At 35.9% G+C, this 27,038-nt stretch overlaps 2 protein-coding genes across 2 annotated transcripts in view; both read right to left on the reverse strand.

The window, feature by feature from the left end:
* Positions 7,854-27,038, reverse strand: part of LOC109233181 (homeobox-DDT domain protein RLT1-like) — a 36,930-nt gene continuing 17,745 nt past the window's right edge. Inside the window, exons 7-8 of the mRNA XM_019398962.1 lie at positions 8,746-8,843; positions 7,854-8,167 (exon numbers count right to left, since the gene is read on the reverse strand). Of these exons, the coding sequence (XP_019254507.1) occupies positions 8,104-8,167; positions 8,746-8,843 (162 nt within the window). The 3' untranslated portion in view covers positions 7,854-8,103. The remainder of the gene's footprint in view (positions 8,168-8,745; positions 8,844-27,038) is intronic.
* LOC109233180 (pentatricopeptide repeat-containing protein At1g07590, mitochondrial) lies at positions 8,850-12,837 on the reverse strand. The gene is made up of 3 exons (XM_019398960.1): positions 12,653-12,837; positions 10,812-11,272; positions 8,850-10,275 (listed from the first exon to the last, which is right to left on the reverse strand). The coding sequence occupies exons 2-3, from the start codon at positions 11,157-11,159 to the stop codon at positions 9,025-9,027; spliced, it is 1,599 nt and encodes a 532-aa protein (XP_019254505.1). The 5' UTR covers positions 11,160-11,272; positions 12,653-12,837; the 3' UTR covers positions 8,850-9,024.

A 27,038-nucleotide genomic window follows, 5' to 3' on the forward strand; every position in this document is an offset into this window, starting at 1 on the left:
ATCGCGCTGCTTAGGTTTTGTGATCTTCGTGATTTTTCGCTTTTGAGGCTGATCGACCCTTGCGAGGCATTCTTGATCATGACCTATAGCCCTTGTAAATAAGTTTGTACAAAGCTTTTATCCTTCCATGGCTCCTGAATCTGTTACCCTTTTTGTGCGGGTCAGAGCGTCTTAGCATAAAATTCCTTTGAATGTCCAAAGTTTTGAGACGGTAATGGCCGACAATAAGTACAACCCTCGAGCGTTTTTGATCAATGAAACCCCGAATGACCTTTTGAACTTGAGTTGAGTAGCTCTTAGGCCAAACAGTCGATGAGGTAAGGTAGCCCTTGGGCTTGATGGTTGAGTGAGTATATGCTCGAACTTGAAGTAAAGTTAGCCCTTATGCTTCATAGATAGTCCCCGAGTGAGAATTTTCTCGAACTCGAGTAGCCCTTGGGCTTAGTAGTCGAGTGAGTGCTTGCTCGAACTCAAAATAAATTTAGCCCTTAGGCTTCATAGATAGTCCCCGAGTGAGAATTTTCTCGAACTCGGGTAGCCCTTGATCTTAGTAATCGAGTGAGTGCTTGCTCGAACTCGAAATAAAGTTAGCCCTTAGGCCTTTGTATATTGGCCCTTATGCTTTTTAAATCGGCCCTTAGGCTCTTTTAGATCGGCCCTTAAGCTCTTTAAGTTGGGCCAATTCGGCCTCTAAAAACGGCTATAATTTTTCCCTCGTTTCGGCTAAAAGACTTGGTAAAAATTTCTTATGCCTTAGCATGTGTCTTTTGTACCCGTTGGGTTTTTCGAGGGTTCAACGATCGGAACCCAATTTTCCCTTAACTCATTTGTGTTAAGATAATTTAAAACCTCCTGAGGCTTTTTCGAAGGCTGATATTATCGAAGCCTTTAAATTATTCGAGGGCTGATTTCATCGAAATCCTTTTTTGTTTGCTTTGCCGAGGGTAGCCTTATTTAACCATATTTTCGAAGTGTTTGAAGGCCTTTATTTTATGGCGGAAGTCGGACGTCTCCGAGCCGCACTATTTCGGTCGTAGCCCTTTTATATGATCGTAGTCTTTAATATGGTCGTAGCCTTCGGGTATGTCTCTTGGACTTGTTTCCCGATAATATTTCGAACTTGTTCGAATCCCCGAGTGTGATGGACTTGACATGTATATCGGGGGGTGCCTCTTTGAGGCCTTATGATTTCGAACTTAGATAGCTCGAGTCGGTAGTCCCCGAGTGTTCGAGGTATGCTTGCACTTGGGTTAAGATAGCCCTTGGGCTTTTATGATCGAGTGAGGACTTGCTCGAACTCGAAGTAAAGTTAGCCTTTAGGCTTCAAAGATAGTCCCCGAGTGAGAGTTTGCTCGAACTCAGGATAAGGAAGCCCTTGGGCTTTTGTATTTGTTACGGATTTCGGATGTCTCCGATCCGCGTTAATTTGGTCGTAGCCTCTTTAGTGCGGAACTTGCCCTTTGGGCTTATCTTCCGTTTCACTTCGAGCTTGCCCGAAGTGTCAGTCCCCGAGTGGGGTGGCCGTGGCTCGTAAAGTCAAGGATTGCCTTTAAGGTCTTATGGTCTCGAAATGTTAGTAGTTTGATTCCCTTTGCTTTTAGGACAAATGGCAGGAATCTTGCTTATTCTGTTATAAATCCACAACGGCATTATCTCGAGGCCAGTCATATTAGGCTTCAACGTTCCTCGAACACTTAGTTCTTCGAACCTTGTACTCTGTCATCGAGCTCGAGCCTGGTCCATCGAGCTCGAACTCGATCCATCCTCAACTCGGGCTTAAGGCGTCCCCTCGAGCCCGGGAAATTAGGCATACCCGATTTCGACCGTATACAAGTTTATAAATTTAAAGTTACTCATAGATTATTTCTTTATATTATAAGTTTATTTTTTGTTTTTCTTGTTTAATTAATAAATTCCAAGCTACCTGCCACCTTGATGATTTAAAAAAAAAAAAGAATATTATATTTTTAGCCGTTTCAAACACTTTTTATTAACCATCTCAACCATAAAATTTGCAGCATTTATCACAAAAAAACAAAATAATGCACCATTTATTAGGGTTCATAAATGTTTTAGGTTAATTACAAAGATTAATTCTTGAGAGGTCACTCCACGCTTATTTCAAAGAGTTTAGCTTCTATGATGTAAAAATTAATCTATATCTATCTATCTATATTATTATAAAAGTATGAATACAATGTTGGTTTACAAAAATAACCTTATAATATCAAGCATAATAACTCATAATAAAAAGATATAACCGAAATTCTAGATATTAGCCTTATAATTGTATTAGTTTTAGGACATAATACTACGTGTTAGTAATCCTACATGATTACCCTTAGGAATCTTATTAGTATAATTACTTTCAGGATGTCTAATTCGTACAAAATTTAAAAAGAAAATATCTTTAGTCATATAATCTTATTACTTTTAGGATATACTTCTTAAAAATTTATGTTACTAATTTAAATATTGGAGTTTAGGCATACTGCAGCTTCATGTAATTTACAGGATATATATATGATGAAATAGGCAATAGGCATGACTGAGGGGCTTTGTATAGAGGGGCATATCCTTTTTGTTTTTGTGCAGGAGGCCTTACACTTTGTAAAGTTCAGTACTAGCGTAGTACTTGACTATTTTTTTCTATCAATAAAATTTACTCATTGATCAAATAAAAGGTAAACCTTGTCTATCTATGCGAAAGATTGCATGAACTGTAACATAGTGCATAATAACTCATAAATAAAAGGACATAATTGAAATTCTTGATATTAGTCTTGCAATTCTATTAGTTTTAGGATATAATACTAGATGTTAGAAATCCTATATGATTGCTTTTAGAAATACTATTAGTATAATTACTTTCGGGCATAGACATATAATACTACATGTTATCGTGTAAACCTTATCCCACATTAGGTTTCCTTTTGGTATAATTACTTTCGGGATAGACACATATTGTTAGTCATGTAATCCTATTACTTTTAGGATATACTTCTTAAAAAGTTCCATTACTAATTTTAGAAAATGAGAGCCTATATATTATAGCACGAATACAATATTGACAGACCAAAATAGCCCTAAAATATTAAACAGAAGAACTCATAGGGAAAGGACATAGCTGTAATAACTTATTTTTTTGGTCTACAATACCTTTTATGTTAATTTGTTTAATATATAATATTTTAAAATTAATAAATTTTTGTCTATATTAACAATATGTAGGAAGATTTACTAAAATCAATTTAAGAAACCTCCGTATTAGAAATACATTACCACTTCATAATGTCCGGTACTAAAAAATAATAAAAGTAATGTTAAATGGACTGCATAAAGCGTTTTATATTATATTTGAACTATTTTCCTACTCAAATAGTATCTTTTTAATCAATTTTTTGCGTAATATTAAAAAATACCCAATTATTAAACAACAACTAAGAAAATATTTACGAATATAAATGTGTGAGAAAGAGAAAAAATAGTTGGTAAGAGTCAATACCACTGAGGATTGTACAGACATAAAGACCTAAAAGTGAAATGCCATATCAATTTTTTACTCTATGAAAATAAAATTTATGGTAGATAAAATTATANGAAAATAAAATTTATGGTAGATAAAATTATAATTAAGAATAAATATTCAAAACAAGGGATGAACTAATATCAAGATCTGCAGCATAGAATAAATGATTTTTTATGTTAAAACTAAATAATTAAAAAAATTAATTAATTATTTAGCAATAAAATCCAATTCAATTATGTTTTAAATTCATCATATGAGTAAAATTCTTATTCAAGTTAAAAAAAATCTTAGGGTACATAAATTTATTCCATAAAAAGAACGTTAGAACACAGAGTAAAAAAGGTTAGTATATTATTAAGAATCAAAATGCTATACAAATCTTTGAGGAAGCGCATTCAAAGCTAAATTCTAAACAAGAACAAGCTTTCAAGACTATATTATAAAGAGTCGACTATAACGGGATTATTCTTTGTAGATGCCTCCAGCGAAATCGAAATAATATTTTTATGTCATGCATTGCTTGCAAACATCATATCAAGAGGCATGATATTATTAGGAATAATAGCAAGTGATGTACCAACAACTATTTTATTATGAGGCCACCCACTTTACATTTGATATATCTCTTCAAACAACTTAATTGACCATCACAAATATATCAAAGCAGAGCAATTGTGCTAAATTTATAGGGAAAACAAAAATGATAATATGTGATGAAGCACTTATGGCTAAATATCAAACGATCGAAATAATTGCCCGAAATTCTGAAGATATATTGGATATTAATGAATCGTTTGATGAAAAATTAATGGTTTGGGAGGTAATTTATGTCAAGTACTACCAGTAATTCCAGAATTGACAAAAACATAGACTGTAAAAGCTAGCTTGCCAAAGTTATACTTTGGCATCAAATGAAAAAGATTCAACTAACAAGAAATATAAAGTAAGAACAGATCCAATATTCAGTGCCCTCTCGCTTCGTATCGGAAACGAAGAAGAGCATCCAATAAAATATGATTTGGTTCTTCATGAACTCTTTGTTATCAATCCCAATGGTAATAGTAGTGCATTTAATAAAAGAAATATTTTTATAATTAGATTAAAATGTAATTTGTACAAATCACATGATAGAATTAAAAAGATATAGTAAATTGTTAGTTGCACCGTATATATAATAGAATAAGTTAAAATTGATCTTCCATTGTATATAGGTTGATTTTGAAGAAAAATATGCCCGTCATGCTACTAAAAACTTAGATACGCCGAATAACTTATGTAATAGCAGACATATGGTATATAAAAGTTTTGACAATAACGACATACGTGCAAAAATTATGATACTGGTCAATGTGCTTCTAAGTATATTCTTATCCTTCAATTCAACTTTCGTCTTTCGAAACAAAGGAATATCCTTTTAAATTTGTGTGAAAATAATTTTTAGTATGTTTATATTTTGTAAATATAATAAATAAAGGACAATGACAAACATCCTAAATATTGGACTATATTTATCGCGATATGTTTTCTTGCACGAACAACTATATGTTGCACTTCAAGAGAGATATCAAGATCGACAACGGGAGTTCTGATTAAGGCAGAGCAACCAAAGTATGAGGAGGAAACATACACAAAAAATATTGTCCACAAAGAAGGGTTCGTTAAGATACCATCACATTAAATACTGTTAAATTATAACACATAATTATCTAACTAACATGATAATATTGATAATTTATGTAAGTTTTGATGATGTCCTTTTATTTTAAATTTATGTATTATGCTAATGTAATAATATTTTTCGCTATTTAGATGATTGTTGTATTATTATACATAAAATTTCTCTCATTAATTAAATTTTATTGTTTCTTCATATAAATAAATATTTAAATCATCACGTGCCATTATTAACGTGCAACGCACGTTCATAGATACTAATATTTTGATAAACGCTAATGAGAATAGAGTTAATATTATGAAGAAAAAAATTCACAATATTTCAAGAGGTAAATAATCAATAACGTCAATTGACTTATATAAATTAGTCATGTCACGTGAGGGAAAGAAGATTAAACACGGAATAATAATTCTTTTATCTAGTTTCAAATTAACTTTTTAAAAAAGTATTAGGAGTATAATTACATTTATAAACAACCCTATCTTCAAATAGAATTACACTTATTACCTAACACATTACAATTCTTCCAATATATTTCTTAAGACAAAATGTGGACCAAAAAAGAACAAAAAAAGAAAAAGAAAAACAAGCTTCTTAAAATAAATAAAAATGTCAGCAATATAATGGAGAATATACCAAAAATACCCCTGACAAGAACACTTGTCTTTCCAACACATTGACAATAACTATCACCATAAGTTTTATGCACTTTTTTTTTTAGAAAAAAGGAAAAGATAGAAGGATCCACAAGGGAGAATTATGCAAATTAAAATGGTCCCCTAGTTCCTTTTTACAAAATTATGTTTGGGTAATGTGCTTATCAATTATAAAGTCAACAACCATTTGCCACATGCAAAGATGAAAAGATATTCAAGCAAAGTACCTCCACTTTGAAATATGTTTCACCTTTTTATTCTTCACAAAGGAAGCTTTTTGTCATGTGACAATTCTTGATTAAGGGCAGTCGGTGTACTAAATATTTCGTATTCATGCGAGTCCAGAAAAGGACCGTACCCCAAGAAGTATAATATAGACCGTCTACCCTGATACAAGCATCAGTGGCTGATTCCACGACTAAAACCGGTGATTCCATTGTTCCAACCCGTGATGTAGGCAGTCTGGTATACGGAGGAAGAAATTATTTATTCTCGAAAGATATTCATTGTCTAAACATAACTATCAAAAAGCGACACACTCGGTTGAAGGGGTTTATTGATGGTTTTTTCGTCAAGTAGAAGTGCTTAAATGAAAAACTCGCAAATTAGTAACTAGCTAGAAAAATTTAAGGGATCGTAAGGTCATTCAACATAAAAGTTAAAAATCGTGACATATTAGGATTTATGTCACCCATGAGACTGATGCTCTATTTCGCAATAAGTAAAACGTCTTACCTTACGCTTCAACTTTTAAGACACAGTAGCCATTTATAAGAAGAGAATTGATTAACTTACTAAAAGAAATCATTTGGATAAGTTTCATCTTATCTTGGTTCTGATTGCTGTCAAACAGTCAAAGTCCTAAAGTTTGCAAGGAGAAATTTAACATTTAAAGACTTTTCATGTTACTCACAGAATATAAATATATAAAATTTTGGATCTGTCAATAGTAACTTAACCTTCCTAGACGGCATCAGGCATCCAGTCTAGGTAAAAAAAAATCATAAAAAACAACACATTTTTTGGATTCAGTGTCCAACACAGGCAATAACAAGTTTTGCCACTTAGCCATTGGGCTTCTGACAACTTAAACTGTCATTAATTTTCTATTATATATCTCTGTAATTGAGTTGAATTACCTATTTAATTTCCTTCAAGTTTTTCATTGACAGTATAAAAGTGCAGTTAGATATATAATCTCTTTCTATGTGTAGGGTTCAAGAAACTGTAATAAGTTATTTCTAGGACTTGAATTCATAACCTCCTATCTATACGACTACAACTCTTATCGTTGCACCAAAGTTTCGCTTCTTTTACATAATAATATGATTTCTTACCATTGCACCAAAGTTTCTCAGCAATGGTAAAATAAGGAACATTCCTCTTTAACATCACATAATTGGCTCGCGTAAAAGCAAAAGAAAGAAAGTTGACCATTAATAGGGGCCTAATGCGTGTACCGGACACCCAGAGGAAAACCAAAAAAGAGAAAAGGTGACCAGGAGTGTCATATCACTTTAGCATCTTCACTCTTGCAACTCCTTTAAGCTATTACATTTGGACTGGGGCCCTCCTTCCCTGGTTCTTTTATACACATGGAGTTCCTACTATATCCAAACCTAACTTATACACTACTATGGATATAAAAAGACTTTTAACAATCATACAAATATGAGATTCTCTGAAGAGAAACAAATTCCTATGTAAAATTGCCATGTTGCTATTGTTTATTGGTTCATATCCACATCTGCCCTTTAACTGGCACAGTCTTCAATGAAATGACAGTGCTGCATTTACTTAGATTCAATCAAGAGATCATCAAGCTATTGCAGCAGCAAGGGAGGTTTATTTTGGTAAACCCTCCTCCTCTTTTGCATAAGTCTTTCCGGGACATCTGATAAAACTGTAACGATACAGAGAAGATAAGCATGGCCCCTGCGCAAGGATGACACAAATCGAGAGATGGTCTCCTCTTTTGTACAGTGGAAGTACCTTACTTTAAGCTGAATGACAATAAATATTACTCACAGTATTCCTATTTCAGTATGAAGCTACAAAATTGGATACAAATATTTTGAACTATACAAGCCCTGAAGAATCTCTTCAAATGCTGGAGTACAGACGAGTGAATTCAAGTTGCTTTGAACAGTACGAATCAGAAAGAGTACCATCGACACTGAAATCCAACAAATATTCGTAAAACTAATGGATCTGCTACTTTTCTTCAGTCAAAAGCAAATCTTTTAACTCTCAAAGGAACATGTTTCTTCATCTTCACTAAAGTTACACGGCATCTCAGCAGCAGTCCTATATATAGAAAATACAAATGGAGTCATTGCAAACATAAAGAAATTTTTCAAAATCTTTGGTTTTGCTTGCAAAAAGAAGAACACATGATGACTGCTTAATAAGACATACTAACCATGAAATTTTCAAATTTTTTGGTTTATTCTTGCAAAATAGTACATCACCTTGCTTTTATAATTGGTCATAGCAGGTAGAAAGTCTCGTAAGATAACATCTCAACTTAGTAACTACCAAGAAGATAAATGCACATGGTACTACAAAAATATGAGCCTGCACTTTGTTCATGAGTCAAACTTCTAGAGAAGGACCGAGATAAGCAAATAAAGGTCTTAAATCAGTTAAAAGATGGCATGACACACAGCCATTATTCTTCTGCACTTCAAATTGCCATTTTATATTTGAAATTGAATAAGAGAATGCATTCAAACTTCAAAGGGTAAATTATGACATCTAATAACATGATCATCTCACAATGGAGTTATATTCCAAGAATCCTATTAAATAAACGTGTTAAAAATACAGATGCAGATTCATGCATACTAAGTGGTGTAAGATCAAGTACTTTAAGTTGGTCTAACCTTATCCGATGATTTGTCTGCAGTGGCATTCCCATCATGGGTGCTTTCCTCAAGTACTCTTGATGGTCAGGAACTTCATCCATTGGACGATGTACAACCATCTCTCCAAGTATCTATGTAATATAGTGTAACTTGTCTAACCTGCCACCATCTCTCCAAGACTCGAACATAAGGGGCACGTTAAGTATGGCTATATCCAGCAAATGGAAAAATAGGACTACTCTTAGCTGAGTAACTTGAACCACCAGTATATAAGCATATAAAATAATTCTAATATAATCACGTCCGAAATTGGTCAACAACTTTCAAAAGGCTATAGGTTTCAGAATCTGGCCTCGCCCCTCCAAGAATCATTCTTTTAAGCAGATTTGGATCATATACCTTGCCCTTAACATACGCCTTAATTAACGTATTGTACACAAAGGTATACCTAGTATAATTTGCTTTCTTCAGTTCTTCAAACAACTTTTCAGCATTCTCTACATCACCATTATCTGCAAATATATCGATTATTGAAAGAGTAGTCTCCAACCATGGAGTTGATCTTTTCACCTTTATGCTTGCTGCCATATCCATCCCCAATTGAAGAGTTTTAATAGCCTCCTTAATTAACCCTGCTCTCAAGCAACCAAGAGCAAGATGCCGATAAGTAATGGCATTTGGCTTGCACCCACTTTTCTCCATCTCCTTATACAATGCAGTGGCTTTGGTGATAAGTCCATGTCTGCAGTATACAGATATCAAGGAATTGAACTGCTCATTTGACTTCAAAGAATTCCTTGATTTCATTTCGGACCATAGCTCTTCAGCACGACATATATCTCCGGTCCTACCAAATGCTTCGATCGCCAGGACATAACTCTTAGACCTAACATGGGACAGCTCCATAATGATGCCCCATATTCTCTCCAAATCATTCCGCTTCCCCAAATACCCATGAAGTATGATAAGAATGTCCAATGTAGACCAGTTTCGTCCAGTTGCAGACTTCTCAAGAGCTTCAACATAGGTCTCACAAACTGTATACAACCTAGCCACAGCATGTGCAGTGGCCAATATGCAGTATGATACCTCATTCGGTTCAACTTCTGCTCTCTTCATGTCACCAAATACTTTTAACAGGCGTTCAATATTGTGTTCATTTGCTTCTATCTTGAGCAGAATATTAAAGGTCGAAACATGTGGAATGACCTTATCGGCTTTCATCTGCGTCAGGATTTTAGGTATGGACTTCTTGCGGCTTGGGGAGGAGTGGAGAATAATGAGATGGTTGAACACCAAATAAGATATGGGATGACCCAGCTCTCTCATTTTCTTCATATATGCTAGTGAAAGCCTTATTAGGCCTCTGTTCAAGCATCCGAGTATAAGATTGTTGTAAAGCAACTCATTTTGGAACTCAGATGGTATTCGTGAGAAAAGGCTTTCAGCTTGTGATATCCCATGAAGCTTAGAAGTGAATTCTAGTAAATATGAGTAATCTAGTTCCTTTGGTCTGTAAGGTCTTTCCCTTATAACCCATTCCATCACCTGTGAAAAGTAAACCACAGAAGATTAAGAATACCGCTCAATATCAATATAATTACATTTGAAGTTCTAACTGAGCACCAAATTTATACCTTTTTTTTATTGTTAGCACCAAATTCTATCAATTTAATTGATAACTGAATCTAACAATCAAATGCAAGTGAATACAGCCAGATTAAGAACCTCAAAGATTGTCAATAGCAACTACAAACGAGCTTGATCTGACTTTATGATAAGTAAGACTTGAGAATGAGCTCAACAACAGTATAGACCAAATTCAGTATGCTGAAAATGCCAGAATAGCTCACAACATACCACTCTGCAGCAGCTTTACCTGAAACATGTCACAGAACTGTGCAAGGCAAAGTATTCCTCTCTCCCTAATACCATCACTACTATTACCCCTTAGACTTAGATTTCTCAAACAAACATATAGAGTAACTATAGTGATTTTCTCAGTAGGTTGAATATTTCACGTAATTCATAATAGGTAAAATGCCCATCTTCAGATTTGGCAAGAGGGGGCAGAGTAAAAGAACCTCAAGACCGCGCTTGATGAATTTGAGCTTGCGCAAACGATTGATAGTATGGAAAATGTCACCTCTATGAATAGGTAGACCATCACCCATCCAGCTTTGGAAAGCGGATCCGATGGACTCTCCTTTGGGTACACTTTCAATTCTGTGACTTAAGCTGTTCCTTGTTGCCACCATTCCCTGATCTATAAACCTTTCTTCTCTTTTTGATATTGAGTTCTCATTTGCATCGGATACTTTTGAGCAAAAACTGTGACATGAATGAATACTTTGTTTGTACAAAGATATAACAACTGTTGGATGAATTGCACTAATGATCCGATGTTGCCGCAAAATGGTTATGAAGTTCATTGTCGATATGTCAAACAAAATATACTTTACTCATCAGGACTGCTTAATGGAATGAATTGTTCTGAAATTATGTATTCAGCGCCACTAGCTCGACAGAAACCATTAGAGGGAACCTGCCACGGGTTGATAAAAACAAAAGATCAGGAGTCATTTTGGCTTGCAAAACCAGTAAATAAAAATAGTTTCTAGCTCTCTGATGACTCTATTTTTAGGACAGATCTTATTTACAAAATGCATTGGATTTAGATACAATCAATCAATACCCAGAGCAAAACAAATCTCCTATCCTACGAGTTTATTATAATTAGTACTAGAGCACAGAAAACTACGCGAGGAAAATATTACACTACTTAAGATTGACTTGCCGGCTAACCTAAAAAAGACTTGGAATAGCATACAGATTTACAACTAATCTCTCATGGATTTATTGGTGCTGCACTTTTTTTCTTGGCGGGAATGACTTATGATAGAATCCGTCTTGTTTATCTTGACGAAGAATTGGAGCAAAAACTGTTAAGTGGATATGCTGTATGATTTCACCGACGTTCTCATGCATTACATATAATCATTTGTTTCTCTATTCGAATAGGCATGTGAGAAAATGAATAACATTTGAATATGATCAGATTAAAAAAAAAACAGGGTCTTAAAGTTCTAGTCTAACAACTTAAGCATAAAATAAACACATATATATACCAAAATAGTTCACTCTTATTAGAGTTTTGATTAAAAATTAATTCAAGTTACATTCCAATTAGGAGTATGAATATTTTAGGGATCTTTACACAAATAGCCGTCCATATTCATATACATAGTTTATACATTGATTATACACAATTATACACATCTAATACATAAATTATGCATATATTTTATCTCCACCGGCTATTTTTAATTTAAGCGGTTGGGTGGGCCGCTATTTGGGTTAATTCTTCAATATTTACCCACTACATATGAGCTTTAACAAGTTTGGATAAATCCAGAGAATATCATCCACACAAAAAAAAAGGCATCATTGGAACACATCATAGAGAAATATGATTGTGTCATCAGCTGCACTTTCCAGTACAACATATTCTATCTATAACAAACCAAACAATCATTAGACAAATCCAAAACCACCTATAAGGCAAATTTAAAATCGGGGAAATAGAAATTTTAGTCCATGTGTTATTGTTTAATTTCAATTTTGGTCCCTGTTTTACTAAGCACTTATAACCTTTAATTTGTTCAAAAATCTGGTTTTGATCCTTGAAGTTAACGAAAGTTAAACATTTGCAAACATAAAACATTACCTAATTTCTCCAATGATAATAACTAGATTGTCCAAAGAATGTGACACTTAGCGAAACCTAAGAAGCAAATACAAATTTATATGTGTAAAATTGCAAACAACAATGGGAATAGACCACAACATAGTACATCTTCTAAAAAAATTAATACCCGCAACAATAAGGAAGAAGAAGCAGCAACAACATAACATTAAACTTAACTGCAAACTCTTTTGACAACAGTTTTTCACCAGATTGAAACTCCTTTTATTTCAGCATGGAGCTAAATAGACAGATTCCCAAAATGAAACAAGAAAGAAGAAAGAACTGGAAATTTATTGGAAGAAATTTCATGATTTTGCATTTGGAAGGTTTAGTGGTATCTTTTAATGGCGGAACCCTTCATTTCATATTTTATTTTTTAATATATTTTTTTAATACTCATCCGTCAAATATTTTTAACTTTCTTTAACTTCAATGGTCAAAACCACGCTTTTAAAAGATTGAAAGGTTATAAGTCCTTAATGTTATAAATATACTAGTTTCTTGATTAGTGCGTTACACATGTTTTTCGGTACAAGCAATAAAAAAATATTAAAATATTATCAAAACATATGAAATATTACACCAAAATTTCAAAAGAAAAAAATACAAGCTAAAAATAATAAATAGTTTTAGAGATGTAGTGTTGAACTCAAATTGACCGGATAGCTCTGCGAAAATCAATAATTATATTTAGTTAGACAAGTGTATTTTATAATTACATAAATTTAGTTGTTATGAGTTACAAACATATAATATGATCGTATATTCACATAATATTTCTTTGTAGATATTGTTCTTGAAGTTGTTCCATTTTGATGTTTCAGCGAAATGATCCGTGCAACAAATAAAAGAGAAACTAATACTTATTTGTACATGATATATTTTTTGTAAAGAATGGAAGAATTAAATATTTGTAAAATTTTGTGAACAATTAAGTAAGAAGTGACTGTCAATAATAAAAACATAACAAAAATTTTTTTTTTTCATAGCTATGCAAAATTATACAAGAATTGATATACTAATTGCAAAAGGTTGAGGGAACCAAAAAGTTTTGTACTTATTTATGAAGGTATAGTTTTTTGAAAGGTATCATAGTCACTTAAGTTTATAGGGTTATTTTGGTCTTTCACATTCAACTTTTGATCTTCATGCTTATGATATAGTATGATTATGGATGTTCATTTAGTACTCAATTGTAAATAAGCTTCCCAAAGAAGCTTATCCATACGGGACTCCGCCGTAAATATGTTTATCTATTTAGTACTCTATTGAAAATAAGCCTCCAGAAGAAGCTTATCACTTCGGTACTCGGCTATGGATAAACATTACCCCCAGTAGAAGATTATCCATACCGGGTACAATAAGCTTATCCTTTCGATACTCCGTTATGGATAAACATTACTGTCACGACCCGAATTTCCCACCCTCGAGAGTCGTGATGGCGCCTACTATTAGGAGCTAGGCAAGCCAATTATTTATTATCTTTTTTTAGCAAACCTCAACATTATTAAAAACAACGAAACATTTAATAAAAAAGCGGAAGTCTTAAATATAAATAAACTGAAAGCAATGCGGAAGTTCAATACAACTCTACCCAAGAACTGGAGTCACAAACTCACGAACGTCTAGAGAATGCTAAATACAATGTCTGAATAAAAACATAGTTTTGTTTGTTCCGGTACAAAGGATAACAAACTAAAGTAAATATAGAAGAAACTCCGGGCCTGCGGACGTCAGCAAGGCTACCTCGGTGTCTCTGGACTGAAGTCAGCTCCCAAATCTACTATTGCTGTCCAAAAGCTGCTCCGGCACCGTGATCTGTGCAAAAAGATGCACAAAGTGTAGCACCAGCACAACCGACCCCATGTGCTGGTAAGTGCCTGGCCTAACCCCGACGAAGTAGTGACGAGGTTAGACCGGACTACCAAACAAACCATGGTGGTTCAATATATATGTATGCAATATAAAGGTATACAGAAATTAACCAGTCAAGGGGGAAGGGGAGCATGTTGTAGGGGCTGTAACAGTTCAGGTATAAAATCAATAATTAAGGAATGAAACAGTACAACTACAATAACAACGAGAGTAGGAAATCAACAGTTGCACGGCACCACCCTTCGTGCTTTTACTCTCGTTCTCACCAAAACAATCATATAGAGTGCACGGCATCATCCTTCGTGCTTTACCTCACAAAATGATGGCACGGAATGATCCTTCGTGCATAAACACTCATATCATGGCACAGAATGTTCCTTCGTGCATTAGTAATCATATCATGGCACGGAATATTCCTTCGTGCATTAGTATTCATATCACAATCGTGCACGACATCACCCTTCGTGCTTTATCACTCGTCCTCACCCAAACAACAATCACAAACAATGGGGCGAGGGAACAGACAACAAAATAGGAATCCCGACAAAGGAACAATAACAATAATTTCAATATCCCGGCAAGGGAGAAAAGTCTACCAAACAGCAAAACATCCCGGCAAGGGAATAACCAATAACTCATTAGCTTTCTTTCATTTCTTACTTCACATCTCACTATATCACTTGAGCCAATGCTCCCAAGAATCTTATAATCTCAAATACCTTTTCAATTCGTATTACAACCAAGCCAATACACCACGAAAATCAAATGATCATAATGTTTTTCACATATTCTTTACAATATATAAAAGTCCTCAATTAACATGGAATTCACAACAAAATCATGATAATCACCCTTTAAGGACTCACGGTCATGCTAGACACCAATGTATAGATACTCGCCACCATGCCTATACATCGTACTCGATCAATTAGCAAATAGCAAACAAGACTCAACTCCTATTCCCTCAAGCTAGGGTTAAACCAAACACTTACCTCAACTTCCACAGCTAAATCAATCCACAACGACCGCCTTCCCTCTCGAATTCGGCTCCAACTCAATTAAATCTATGAAATAATGACTTTACAACATTAATATAAGCTAAACAAATCAAACCCAATGCCTAAATATAGTTTTCTAAGCTTTCTTCCAAAAATTCCAAAAATCGACCCCGGGCCCGCTTGGTCAAAACCCGAGGTTCGAACCAATTTCATATCACCCGTTCCCCCATGAGCCCGAATATACAATTTGTTTTCAAATCCGACCCCAAAACGAGGTCTAAATCAAAGGAAATTGAAAAGCCCTAATTCTACCCATTTCCCCCAATTTCCACCCTAATCTATGTGATTTAAGCTTAGAATTTCAGTAATTAATGAAGAAAAATGAAGGAAATAAGTGGGTATTTACTAACCCAAGTGGACTTGAAGAATAGGGGCTTCAATGGACTCCTAGAAGCTTGGGGAAGAAGAGAGCTCGTGAGAATTAGAGTTAAACCCGTAGCTACTGTTTTGAACATTTTAAAAAAAATCACTGGGCAAAATTGCCCTTCGCGTTCGCGGGAGCAAGGTCGCGTTCGCGAAGGGTTGACTCAACAGACCATCGCGTTCGCGATGAGCAGGATGCGAACGCGAAGAGAAGGACTAGGGGGGGTCCAGGAATTGGCCTACGCGAACGCGTTGTACTACACGCGGACGCGATGAAGAGATGTTGGGAACTACGCGAACGCGAGGATTCAATCGCGAACGCGAAGAGGAAAGAAGACTAAGCCCCTCAGGGTCACTTGACCCTACGCAAAGCAAGGGCTGCGAACACGATGAAGGAAAATTGATGAGCTTCGCGAACGCGTGAGAGAGAGTGCGAACGCGAAGAAGGATTCACCTAGGCACCTGTGGCAGATTTTCTACAACATTTCTAAGTTCAAAACCACCCCGAACACCTCCGAAAACACTCCCGAGCCCCCGGGGCTCCTAACCAAACACACACACTAACTCAACGACATCCTACGAACTTAACCATGCGATCAAATCGCCAAAATAATATCAAACTCAATGAATTAAACCTCAAAATCATCACTTTTTCATCAAACTTCATAAACTTTCATTTTTTTAAAGACTTAGGTCCGAAACACGTCAAATGACGTCCGATTTCAACCAAATTTCACAGAAAGCGCTTAAATCACATATAAGACCTGTACTGGGCGCCGGAACCAATATACGGGCCCGATACCAACACGTTCTAATCTATTTTCGTTTCAAATTTCCATATTAATTTCAGAAAAACAACTTCACAGAAAAATTCATTTCTCGGCTCTAGACCTCGAAATTCGACTCCGGGCATATGCCCGAGTCTCATATTTTTCTACGGACCCTCCGGGACCGTCCAATCACGGGTCCGGGTCCGTTTACCCAAAATGTTGACCAAAGTCAACTTTAATCATATTAATACCAAAATTCATCATTTTTCACACAGAATTCATATTTAAGCTTTCCGGCTACTTGCCCGGATTGCGCACGCAAATCGAGGCGACTAAAAATGAGGTTTTCAAGGCCTCGGAAGCACAGAATGAATGAGAAAACAAGTGATGATCCTTTGGGTCATCACAATTACCCCCGGTAGAAGATTATCCATACCGGATACAATAAGCTTATCCTTTTGATACTCCATTATGGATAAACATTACCCCCGGTAGAAGATTATCCATACCGGATACAATAAGTTTATCCTTTCAATACTCCGTTATGGATAAACATTACCCCGGTAGAACATTATCCATACCTGGTACAATAAGCTTATCCTTTCGGCACTCCGTTATGGATAAACATTACCCCCAGTAGCAGCTTACACAGCAGCTTGCAGTAGTAGCTTAACCAGCAGCTTGAAGTAGCAACTTACACAGCAGCTTCCTTTCTTCTATAAATAGAGGAGATTTCAGTTTATTATATATATAAGTTTGAAGTTGAATAATGTATCAGTTTCTCTCTATAATTGTCTTTAGTTTATTTGCTTTACAATCGTTATTTTATAACACGTTATCAGCACGAGACTCTGCCATCTCGAGCAAATACTTTAAAAGTATCAGAGGTACTGTGACGACCCAACCCGTCGTCACGTGTGTTACCGCCCCGTTTTCCCCATTTTCTATTTCTTTATGCTTCATTATCAGTGTTTGGTGTGAATGAATCGATTTGGATTGGTCCTAGAGGGAAATGAGACACTTAGTCTCTTTTAGGAAGGTTTGTTTTGGAAAAAGTCAACCGGACCTTCACTTAGCTGTTAGAGGGTTCGGATATGAATTCCGATGATTCGGTTAGCTTCAGGGGATGATTTGTGACTTAGGAGTGTAATCGGAATTGATTTTGGAGGTCCGGTGTAGAATTAGGCTTGAATTGGCGAAGTTAGTATTTTGGCGAATTCCGGTTGATAGGTGAGAATTTGATCCGAGGGTTGGAATGGAATTCCGAGAGTTGCAGTAGCTTCGTTAGGTGATTTGGGATGTGTGTGCAAAATTTCAGTCGATTCGGAGGTGTTTTGGTTGGGTTTTCGATCGAATGCAAGTTTCGGAAGATTTGGATGAACTTAGGCTTGAATTTGGTGTAATTTGAAGGTTTAGGTGTTATTTGTGGTGTTTTGATGATTCGAGCAAGTTTGAATAAGGTGTTGGATCATGTTTGTGTTTTTGGTTGAGGTCCCGGGGGCCTCGGGATGATTTCGGATGGCTATCGGGGAGTTTTGAGCCTTGGTGAATTGCAGGCTTCTGCTGGTATCTGGTATTTTCGCACCTGCGGTTATGGGACCGCAGGTGCGGTTTCGCAGAAGCGGAGGAGGAAGCCGCAGAAGTGGTTTTGGGTCTTGAGGCAGTTTTTGCAGAAACGGAAGGGTGGACCGCAGGAGCGGTTCCGCTGGTGCGAAATTTGGAGCCGCAGAAGCGGCCGGGTGCTTTAAGTGGAAGTCCGCAGAAGCGGATGGAGCGACCGCAGAAGCGGTCCCGCATAAGCGGAAATGGGACCGCAGAAGCGAGAAAGACTGGACAGAATATTTAATTGGTCTTCTTTGCGAATTTTGAAAGAGTTAACATATTTCACTTCGGACTTGGAGAGTTTTTGGGCGATTTTGAAGAGGGTTTCAAGGGGATTCGATAAGGTAAGGATTCTTGAACTTAAACCACGATTTTATGGTGCAAATACGTGAATTTAGACTGAAAAATTAAGGAATCAAGGGTTAAGAATGGAGGTTAGGGTTTGAAACTTAAGAGAGTTAAAATGGGAATTTGAGGGGTCATTTGGACTCCGATTTTGGTGTTCTTTATATGTATAGACTCGTGGCGAGATAAGGAACCTGTTGATGGTAAATTTTCGGACTTTCGAGAAACAGGCCCGGGGCTCGGGTTTTTGCTAATTTCGAGATTTTAGCTATTTTTCGATTGTTTTCGATTGGGTATTGTCCCATTAGCATATTGTGATGTATTCGTTGTGGTTTTGATCAGATTCGGTGCACGAGGAGGTCAATTCGAAAGGCAAGGGCATAGCGAGCTAGGATTTTGGCCGGCTTGAGGTGAGTAATAGATGTAAATGATGTTCTGAGGGTTTGAAACCCCGTGTTTGCACATCGTAGTGCTATATTGAGGTGACTTGCACGCCGGGTAGCGAGCGTGGGGTAGAGCACCGTTGGGGATTGTGACTTGGTCCGTCCCGGTAGATGAATATACTGCGTATTTGACTGAAATTCACTTATTATCATTTTAACTGAGCTAATTGCTATGTTTGGGCTTCGTGCCAATTGATTAAATCCTTCAGGGATTTTTATTACTGGTTTCTTACCATTTTACATATCATTGAACTCAGTCCTGGTATTTAATACTGTTTTGCAAACTCAGCCACTTTTTCTTAAACTTGAAACTTAATTAATATTTTTAAATGAAGTTTGGGCTGAATATTTCTATATTATTGTGCCCGAGAGGCTTATGTGATTTTGGACTGAGTATGGGATCGGGCTGCACGCCGCAGCGGTATGATATTGATATTGATATGAGGCCGAGGGCCTAGTTGATGCCACGAGATGGCTTATTATTGCGCTTGGGCCGTAAGGGGCCCCTCCCGGAGTCTGCACACCCCCAGTGAGCGTCGTCGACGATAAATAAATGGAGCGGGCTGCACGCCGCAGCGGGTACTGGAGAGTACCGGTCTATGTGTTGCATTGCATATTATTAGTTGTCATTTATTTACTTATCTGCTCTGATATTTCTGTAATTGTTTTCACTATTTTACTGGATTTCATGCTGCTGGGTTCAAGTTGCTGTATTTATACAATTACCTTGTGCCTATTCAGGATTTCTTATTCTCAGTCTTTATTTATGTTTATTACTCACTGAGTTGGAAGTACTCACTTTACTCCCTGCACCTCGTGTGCAGATTCAGGTGCACCCACTGAGGCCGAGTGAGACTTTCTCTGTCGAGCATCATATTCGGGAGCATCAAGGTAGCTGCATGACGTCCGCAGTCCTGATCTTCCCATCTATCCTATTTATTTTATTCCGCATTTCTTCAGACTATTATGTAGTAGGTTGACACTCGTATATTAGAGGCTCAGACTTGTGACACCGGATTCTTCGGGCTGTGTAGTAGTATTTTTACTTGGGTTTTCCGCATGTTTGAACTTTATTTCAGATATTCAGTATTATGACTTATTAATTTAACTGTGTTAAATAAATTCATGAGCTGTATAAATAGTCAAGGTTATTGGATTGGTCGGGCTTTCCTAGCAATGTGTTGGGCGCCATCACGGCCGGGGTTGGGGTCGTGACAGGTACGAACTTTCTTTTTCTAAATAATGTCAAATCTCTCTAAACTTGAATTTGTAGCTCTAGATATATCGGGCAAAAGCTACATGTCTTGGGTGCATGATACTGAAATTCATCTTGATGCGATGGGTCTGGCAGACACCACCAAGGACAAAAATCAAGCATCAAACCAAGACCGTGCCAAAGCAATGATATTCCTACACCATCACCTTGATGAGGGCCTGAAAATGGAATATCTTACTATTAAAGATCCGGTCATACTGTGGAATAATTTGAAAGATAGATATGACCACCTAAAGATGGTCGTTCTTCCACAGGCACGTTATGAATGGACTCATCTAAGGCTACAAGATTTTAAATCTATCAGTGAGTATTATTCTGCTATGTTCAGAATTATTTCTCAATTGAAATTATGTGGTGATAATATTACTGATCATGATATGTTGGAGAAAACTTTCACCACTTTTCATGCCTCGAATATGCTCCTGCAGCAGCAATATCGAGAGATAGGATTCAAAAAGTATTTTGAACTTATCTCACATCTTCTTGTAGCCGAACAACATAATGAGCTATTAATGAAAAACCATGAAAGTCGACCTACTGGTTCTTGTCCATTCCCTGAAGTGAATGAGACGAACTTCCACCAAGCTAAGCGCGGAAGAGGTCGTGCCCAGTCGTGGTCATGACCGTGGTTGGGGATAAACTTTAATCGTGGTAATAATAATGCACCAAAGAACCCTCCTCACCACCAGCAGTGCAAAAGGAAGGAACAAAAGCATGAAGCGGTGCAAGCTCCAAATGTAGAAAATACATGCTATAGATGTGGAGGAAAGGGGCATTGGTCACGTACTTATCGTACGCCAAAGCACCTGGTTGAACTTTATCAATCCTCCTTAAAGAAGACAGAGAAAAATGATGAAGCAAATTTTATTTCTGAAGATAATTTAGACTTCATGCATTTGGATGTAGCTGATTACTTTGCACTCCCAGAAGGAGAAACAAGTCATGTGATCGGTGGTGAATCTGTAGAAATATAAATATTTTAATTTTTGTTGTTTGTAATAGATAGTATGGTTATGTACTTGTACATAAATAAAAGTTATGCGTTGATAATGATGTTTACTATATATATTTTATTTATGTTATTTTGAAAAATATGGATAATATTATTAGATCAACTTAAACTCCAGCAGAGTTTGCAAGAAATATACAACCACCAAAAGTGGTTATATTTCGTATATCTCATTGTAACTAAATTTTGTTAACCACTAGAAGTGGTATATGACTATGATCACCATAACTGATAATTTAGGTTTTTTATGGTTACAATTGAAGATAAGCTACATAAATATTCTCTATATTAAATGCATGCCTTGATTTGCTCCTGAAGTAGTAAATATTTTTAAAAGAGGTTGAAGCATCACAATTTGATGTGATTAATGCGCGTTTAGATAATTATGTTCGATTTTCTGAAGGATGAGAACATTTGATAATATTAATACATTCCCTGAAGTGAATGTGACAATATTAATAAATTTCGTAAATATGAACGCGCTCTTGATGTAAATATATTACAATTCACCTCCAGAAGAGGTAGTATAATTGAGAGAATATATACTCAATTTCATATTTTAAATTTGCTCCTGAAGAAGTAACACAATTGAAATTGCCTCCTGAAGTAGGAAAATATTATGAAGAGGAGTTTTCTTGTGCTTAAACAATTGTTTTATATTATTTATTTGATTGTGATTTTCTCTTATGATACCAGAAGTGTCTGAGCAATATTTGATGGTACAAAATGTATCAACAACTCCTGAAGAGCTAACTGTTTGCCTAGAAGACATATGACACCAGTCGTGTCCGATAAATATTAGATTGTGGATAATAAATGAAGGCTCTCGAAGAGCTTATATACAAATATGTCATTCATATTATATGATTATGGTGAAAACATATGTTGCAGTAAACCCGAAGTTTACTAAAATAAATGGCTATCATATTGAGACTATAAATAATTGGAAGATTGAAAATCTTCATGTTTTCACAATCATAGGGGGTAAAATAATATGTATATGAGAAGTTACCCGCCTTATTCTTCGATTTGTACTACATCATGTATCGTTGTTAACCAGAAGTTTACTAATATAAAAGTAGCCACAGTAAATCAAAAGTTTACTAATGCAAAAGTTTATGTCATAGTAAACCAGAAGTTTACTAAGAGATAGCACATGCCGTGATAAACTTGAAGTTTTCATTTGCCATTTTTAAATGAGCTATTTGAGAATTCAGATAAGCATATACTGAAGAACTAAAAGATTCTTCAAGAATTCTACTGTGTTGCTTGTTCTCATAATAAATTGATTATACTAGCTAAAGTTGGGAGTAAGACCCCTGATTCTGAAATATATAAAAGGTGAATATGGGCCAATTCACCTATCATGTGAACCACTTATAGATGCATATATATAAGATGGTTACATGTATGTTTATTGTCAACCTGCAGTTTGACATTTAAAATTGCTTTTCTCACTTAAGAGTATAATTTTCAGATTATGAAATCAAGACAGTTCATCTTGATAATGCTGGCTTATATACAAGCTAGTTTAGCAGTGAATACCTCCTATTAATGGCTAAACTATTGTTTATGAGAACAAAGCTTCATGTGTTGGTCTAAGATTTTCTAAATTGCATGTAGCAGCACTTGTATGCATCAGACCAACAATATATGATAAGTCCTCCCCTCACAATTGGTTTAGGATCAGAAATCAAATATTTTACTATCTTTTAATGTGTGGTATATGATTAATTTATCTACCACAATGCACAAAGATATGTTTCCCAAAGAAGATTGGGGATATATGGTAGTTTTTCTAACATTTGGGGGATGGAATAAACAACTGAAAAATATGCTATATGAATCGAATTATCATTAATATGATCCTCACTTAGAAGATAATTCAAGTCAAATGCCAGAAGCATTTGCTGATCCAAAATCAAATATCATATTTCAGCTGCAAATGCTCCTATTAAAATTTAAAGTCCCTGAAGGATAGAGTTTACTGTACGGATGAAGCGTGGTAGAAAGGTAACAATCCTTGAAAAATGATAAGGAGCTAATGATCAAAATAATCATAATGAGGAGGAAATGAGCTCTAGAAAGCCCACGGCATAACATTTCATGAAACTCCAGAAGAAGTTGAGGTGCCTGAAAATATAGGAAGTGATGAGATCTCAACAAGTTATGTCGCTTAGGAACCGATACAAAATGATCGTCGACAATATATTTGATACAATATAGTGCACAATACTGTGAAATATTGTGAGGATCGGACCAGTAGTCCAGACACCTGAAGATGTCATGCCATTTAAATGCGAGTCATAACCTATATGACTCATTTGATTAAATCTCTATAAAGATCCCTGAAGGATTTAAAATGCCTGAAGCATATAGTTCAAAGTCTCGAGAAATGTACTCGATCAGATTATAAAGATCTTTGTATGGTTTAAATCAATCTGGGCGCATGTGATATAATCGCCTCAGTGAATATTTGCTGAAAGGAAGTTACATAAATGATGTTATTTGTCCATGTATTTTTATAAAGAAAATGTTATCAGAATTTGTTACACTTGCTATTTACGTTGATGACATAAATCTTGTTGGAACTCCAGAAGAGCTCCAAAGGCAATTGAATATCTTAAGAAAGAATTTGAGATGAAAGATCTTGGAAAAATAAAAATTTATCTTGGTCTGCAAATTGAATATTTAGCAGACGAGATCTTTATTCATCAATTTGCCTATACAAAAAGGGTCTTTAAATGCTTTTACATGGACAAAATGCACCCATAAAGTACACCAATGGGTGTTCGATCACTTGAAGTGAATAAGGATCCGTTCCAACCTTCAGAAGAGGATGAGGAACTCCTTGGTCCTGAAATACTCTATCTCAGTGCAATTGCTATGCACTTATGTATCTTGCTAATGCTAACAAAGGTGGTGCAGATCGTATTGGTTATGCAGATACAAGATTAGAATGCAGAGACTCAAATATTTGAAACAAGGTTTTTAACAGGGGGAGTAAAATACGCGATGCACTCTTTTTTTCCTTACTAAGGTTTTTTCTCACAGGGTTTTCCTTATAAGGTTTTTAATGACGCACCTAGCAATGCGTACTACTAAATATGTGTACTCTTTTTCCTTTACTAGAATTTTTTCCCACGGGGTTTTTCCTAGTAAGGTTTTAATGAGGCACATTATCTTTTAATGAACATCTAATGGGGAGTGTTATAAATATATTATGGATGTTCATTTAGTACTCCGTTGTAAATAAGCTTCCCGAAGAAGCTTATCCATACGGGACTCCGCCGTAAATATGTTTATCTATTTAGTACTCTATTGGAAATAAGCCTCCTGAAGAAGCTTATCACTTCGGTACTCGGCTATGGATAAACATTACCCCTAGTAGAAGATTATCCATATCGGGTATAATAAGCTTATCCTTTCGATACTCCGCTATGGATAAACATTATCCCCGGTAGAAGATTATCCATACCGGGTACAATAAGCTTATCCTTTCGATACTCCGTTATGGATAAACATTACCCCCGGTAGAAGATTATCCATACCGGATACAATAAGCTTATCCTTTCAATACTCCGTTATGGATAAACATTACCCCCGGTAGAAAATTATCCATACCTGGTACAATAAGCTTATCCTTTCGGTACTCCGTTATGGATAAACATTACCCCAGTAGCAGCTTGCAGTAGTAGCTTACCCAGCAGCTTGAAGTAGCAGCTTACACAACAGCTTCCTTTCTTATATAAATAGAGGAGATTTCATTTTATTATATACATAAGTTTGAAGTTGAATAATATATCAGTTTCTCTCTATACTTGTCTTTAGTTTATTTACTTTACAGTCGTTATTTTATAACACTTAATAGTATATTTTAATCACAAAATACTTTTCTCAAAATAAATTTCCTAACTTTTTTTCCATTCCATATTGGTTGTTCATCCTTTTCTTTACCAAAATAACTTTTTATTTTGTAGTATTTTGTAAAAATATTTAAGGATATTTTAATCATTTTAACAAAATAATAACTTATCAGTGTTTTTTTATTACGTATGTCAATTTCAACATAAATACTTATATTTAAAACATCAGTTTCAGCACTTAAAAATGCTTAGCAACTATTTACAATCAACTAACCCAAACGAGCTTTTAATGGTCGTCTTTTAATGGCGGAACTCTTTAGAACTCGCTAATCCTTCATTTCATATTTTATTTTTTATTATATTTTTGTAATACTCATCCAATAAATATTTAACTTTCTTTAACTTCAATGATCGAAACCATACTTTTAAAATAATGGAAGGTTATAAGTGGTTAGTCAAATAAAACAGGGATCAAAACTGAAATTAAGCATGTTTACCCTAAAAAATGGATAATAATTGAATTTATACGCGGTTTTAAGGATATGTGATATAATTTGGTACAAATTAAGAAGACAGATTAATATTGAAATTGGTGATAAGAGAATAAATGCAAGCCATACAAGTTGAATAGCCTTGGCCTTCGAGTTCGATCACCCTCGAACCAAGAAATGCCTCAACTGATGTAAGAACAGAATAATAGGATGATAAGAGCTAAAAATGACAGTATATTGCTTTGTGATGCGTATTACAATATGTCTTACAAATGATCAGACTCCCCCCCCCCCTTCATATAGTAGGGCTGTCCTACTCTTGATACAATTCTATACAAGGTAAAAAATATCATAATTTGCTAATTAATCGGCTTCTCCTTGATGCGTGCCGAGATTTCCGCCGTGATCTTCAACTGATAGAGGATATTTCGATCTTCTGTTATTCGGCTCGCAAGATTTCCCTCAATTTTGTTTGGTCTCGATCTTGCTCGGTCCCAGGATCATGAGCTCAACGATGTACCTTCGTACCTCGGTTCAATATAACCCGAGATTGAGCTTTAACCTGTCACGTTTTAGTCTCGATTGGCCACGCAATAGACGAACCCGATTTCGACCATATACAGATATTCCCCTCATTTTTTGGAGAGAAGATGACGAGAAACGATATGAACTTTCAAACCCCGCTTCGATAGATCATGACGTAAGCGATAAGCGATTAATGAAACGTCCCGTCGGTCCAGTTACCAAGGCATTAAATGCCTGTCAGTCGTTGGTCGGCCACTACGGGTTTTGAACCGTTATTAGCAGATTATAAATATCCCAACTTTAATTCATTCAAACTTTATGTTCAAAATATATTCTTTTCTTCAAAAAATCTCTTCACTCTCCAACTTCAGTACCCAAATTTCTTGAACCTTTTGCAAACCACTAAGCATTAATTTCCTCTTCTTCATCTCTGCTCTAAAATGACGAAAACTTCTAAGGTTGTCCCACAAAAAGAGGCCACTTCTTCATCACGACCGCCGTCGATGGGACTGCGACGGAACCACTCCCTGAAGAGTTCTTTCCCAGAGGGTGCCCGACCGGTGCTGATTTTAAGGTCGAAAAAACTTCCTCGGTACCGGGTTGCTGCGAGCTGGTCTCAAGGTACATATGTTCTATCACCGATGATCTCCTCTCCAAGGTCAAAGAGGATTGTAACTGGGTCGATAAGCACGTGGTGGTGCCTTCACCTAAGGAAGGAATCACTACCCACGTGGAGGTTTTTTTAAGTGTTTACACTTACCCCTTCACGTTGGGCCCCTTAGACTCGGTCATTATCGCCTTCTGCAAGAGGTACGAGGTGAACCTTGGTCAAATCCACCTCTCCTTCTGGAGGATAGTGATTCTTTTTCGTTTTTTTGTAAACAAATTGAGAGGTGTCCCTTCACCCTCGATAATCTTATGCGCCTGTGTAGTCCTTGAC

The sequence above is a fragment of the Nicotiana attenuata genome, chromosome 10 (genome assembly GCF_001879085.1).
Source record: "Nicotiana attenuata strain UT chromosome 10, NIATTr2, whole genome shotgun sequence".
NCBI classification, from domain to species: domain Eukaryota; kingdom Viridiplantae; phylum Streptophyta; class Magnoliopsida; order Solanales; family Solanaceae; genus Nicotiana; species Nicotiana attenuata.

Coding starts and splice junctions, on each gene's coding strand:
- LOC109233180 (XM_019398960.1), bottom strand. CDS start 11,159: ATGAACTTCATAACCATTTTGCGGCAACATCGGATCATTAGTGCAATT. Junction 10,276..10,811: donor TCATCAAGCGCGGTCTTGAG/GTTCTTTTACTC, acceptor TACTTTTCACAG/GTGATGGAATGGGTTATAAG.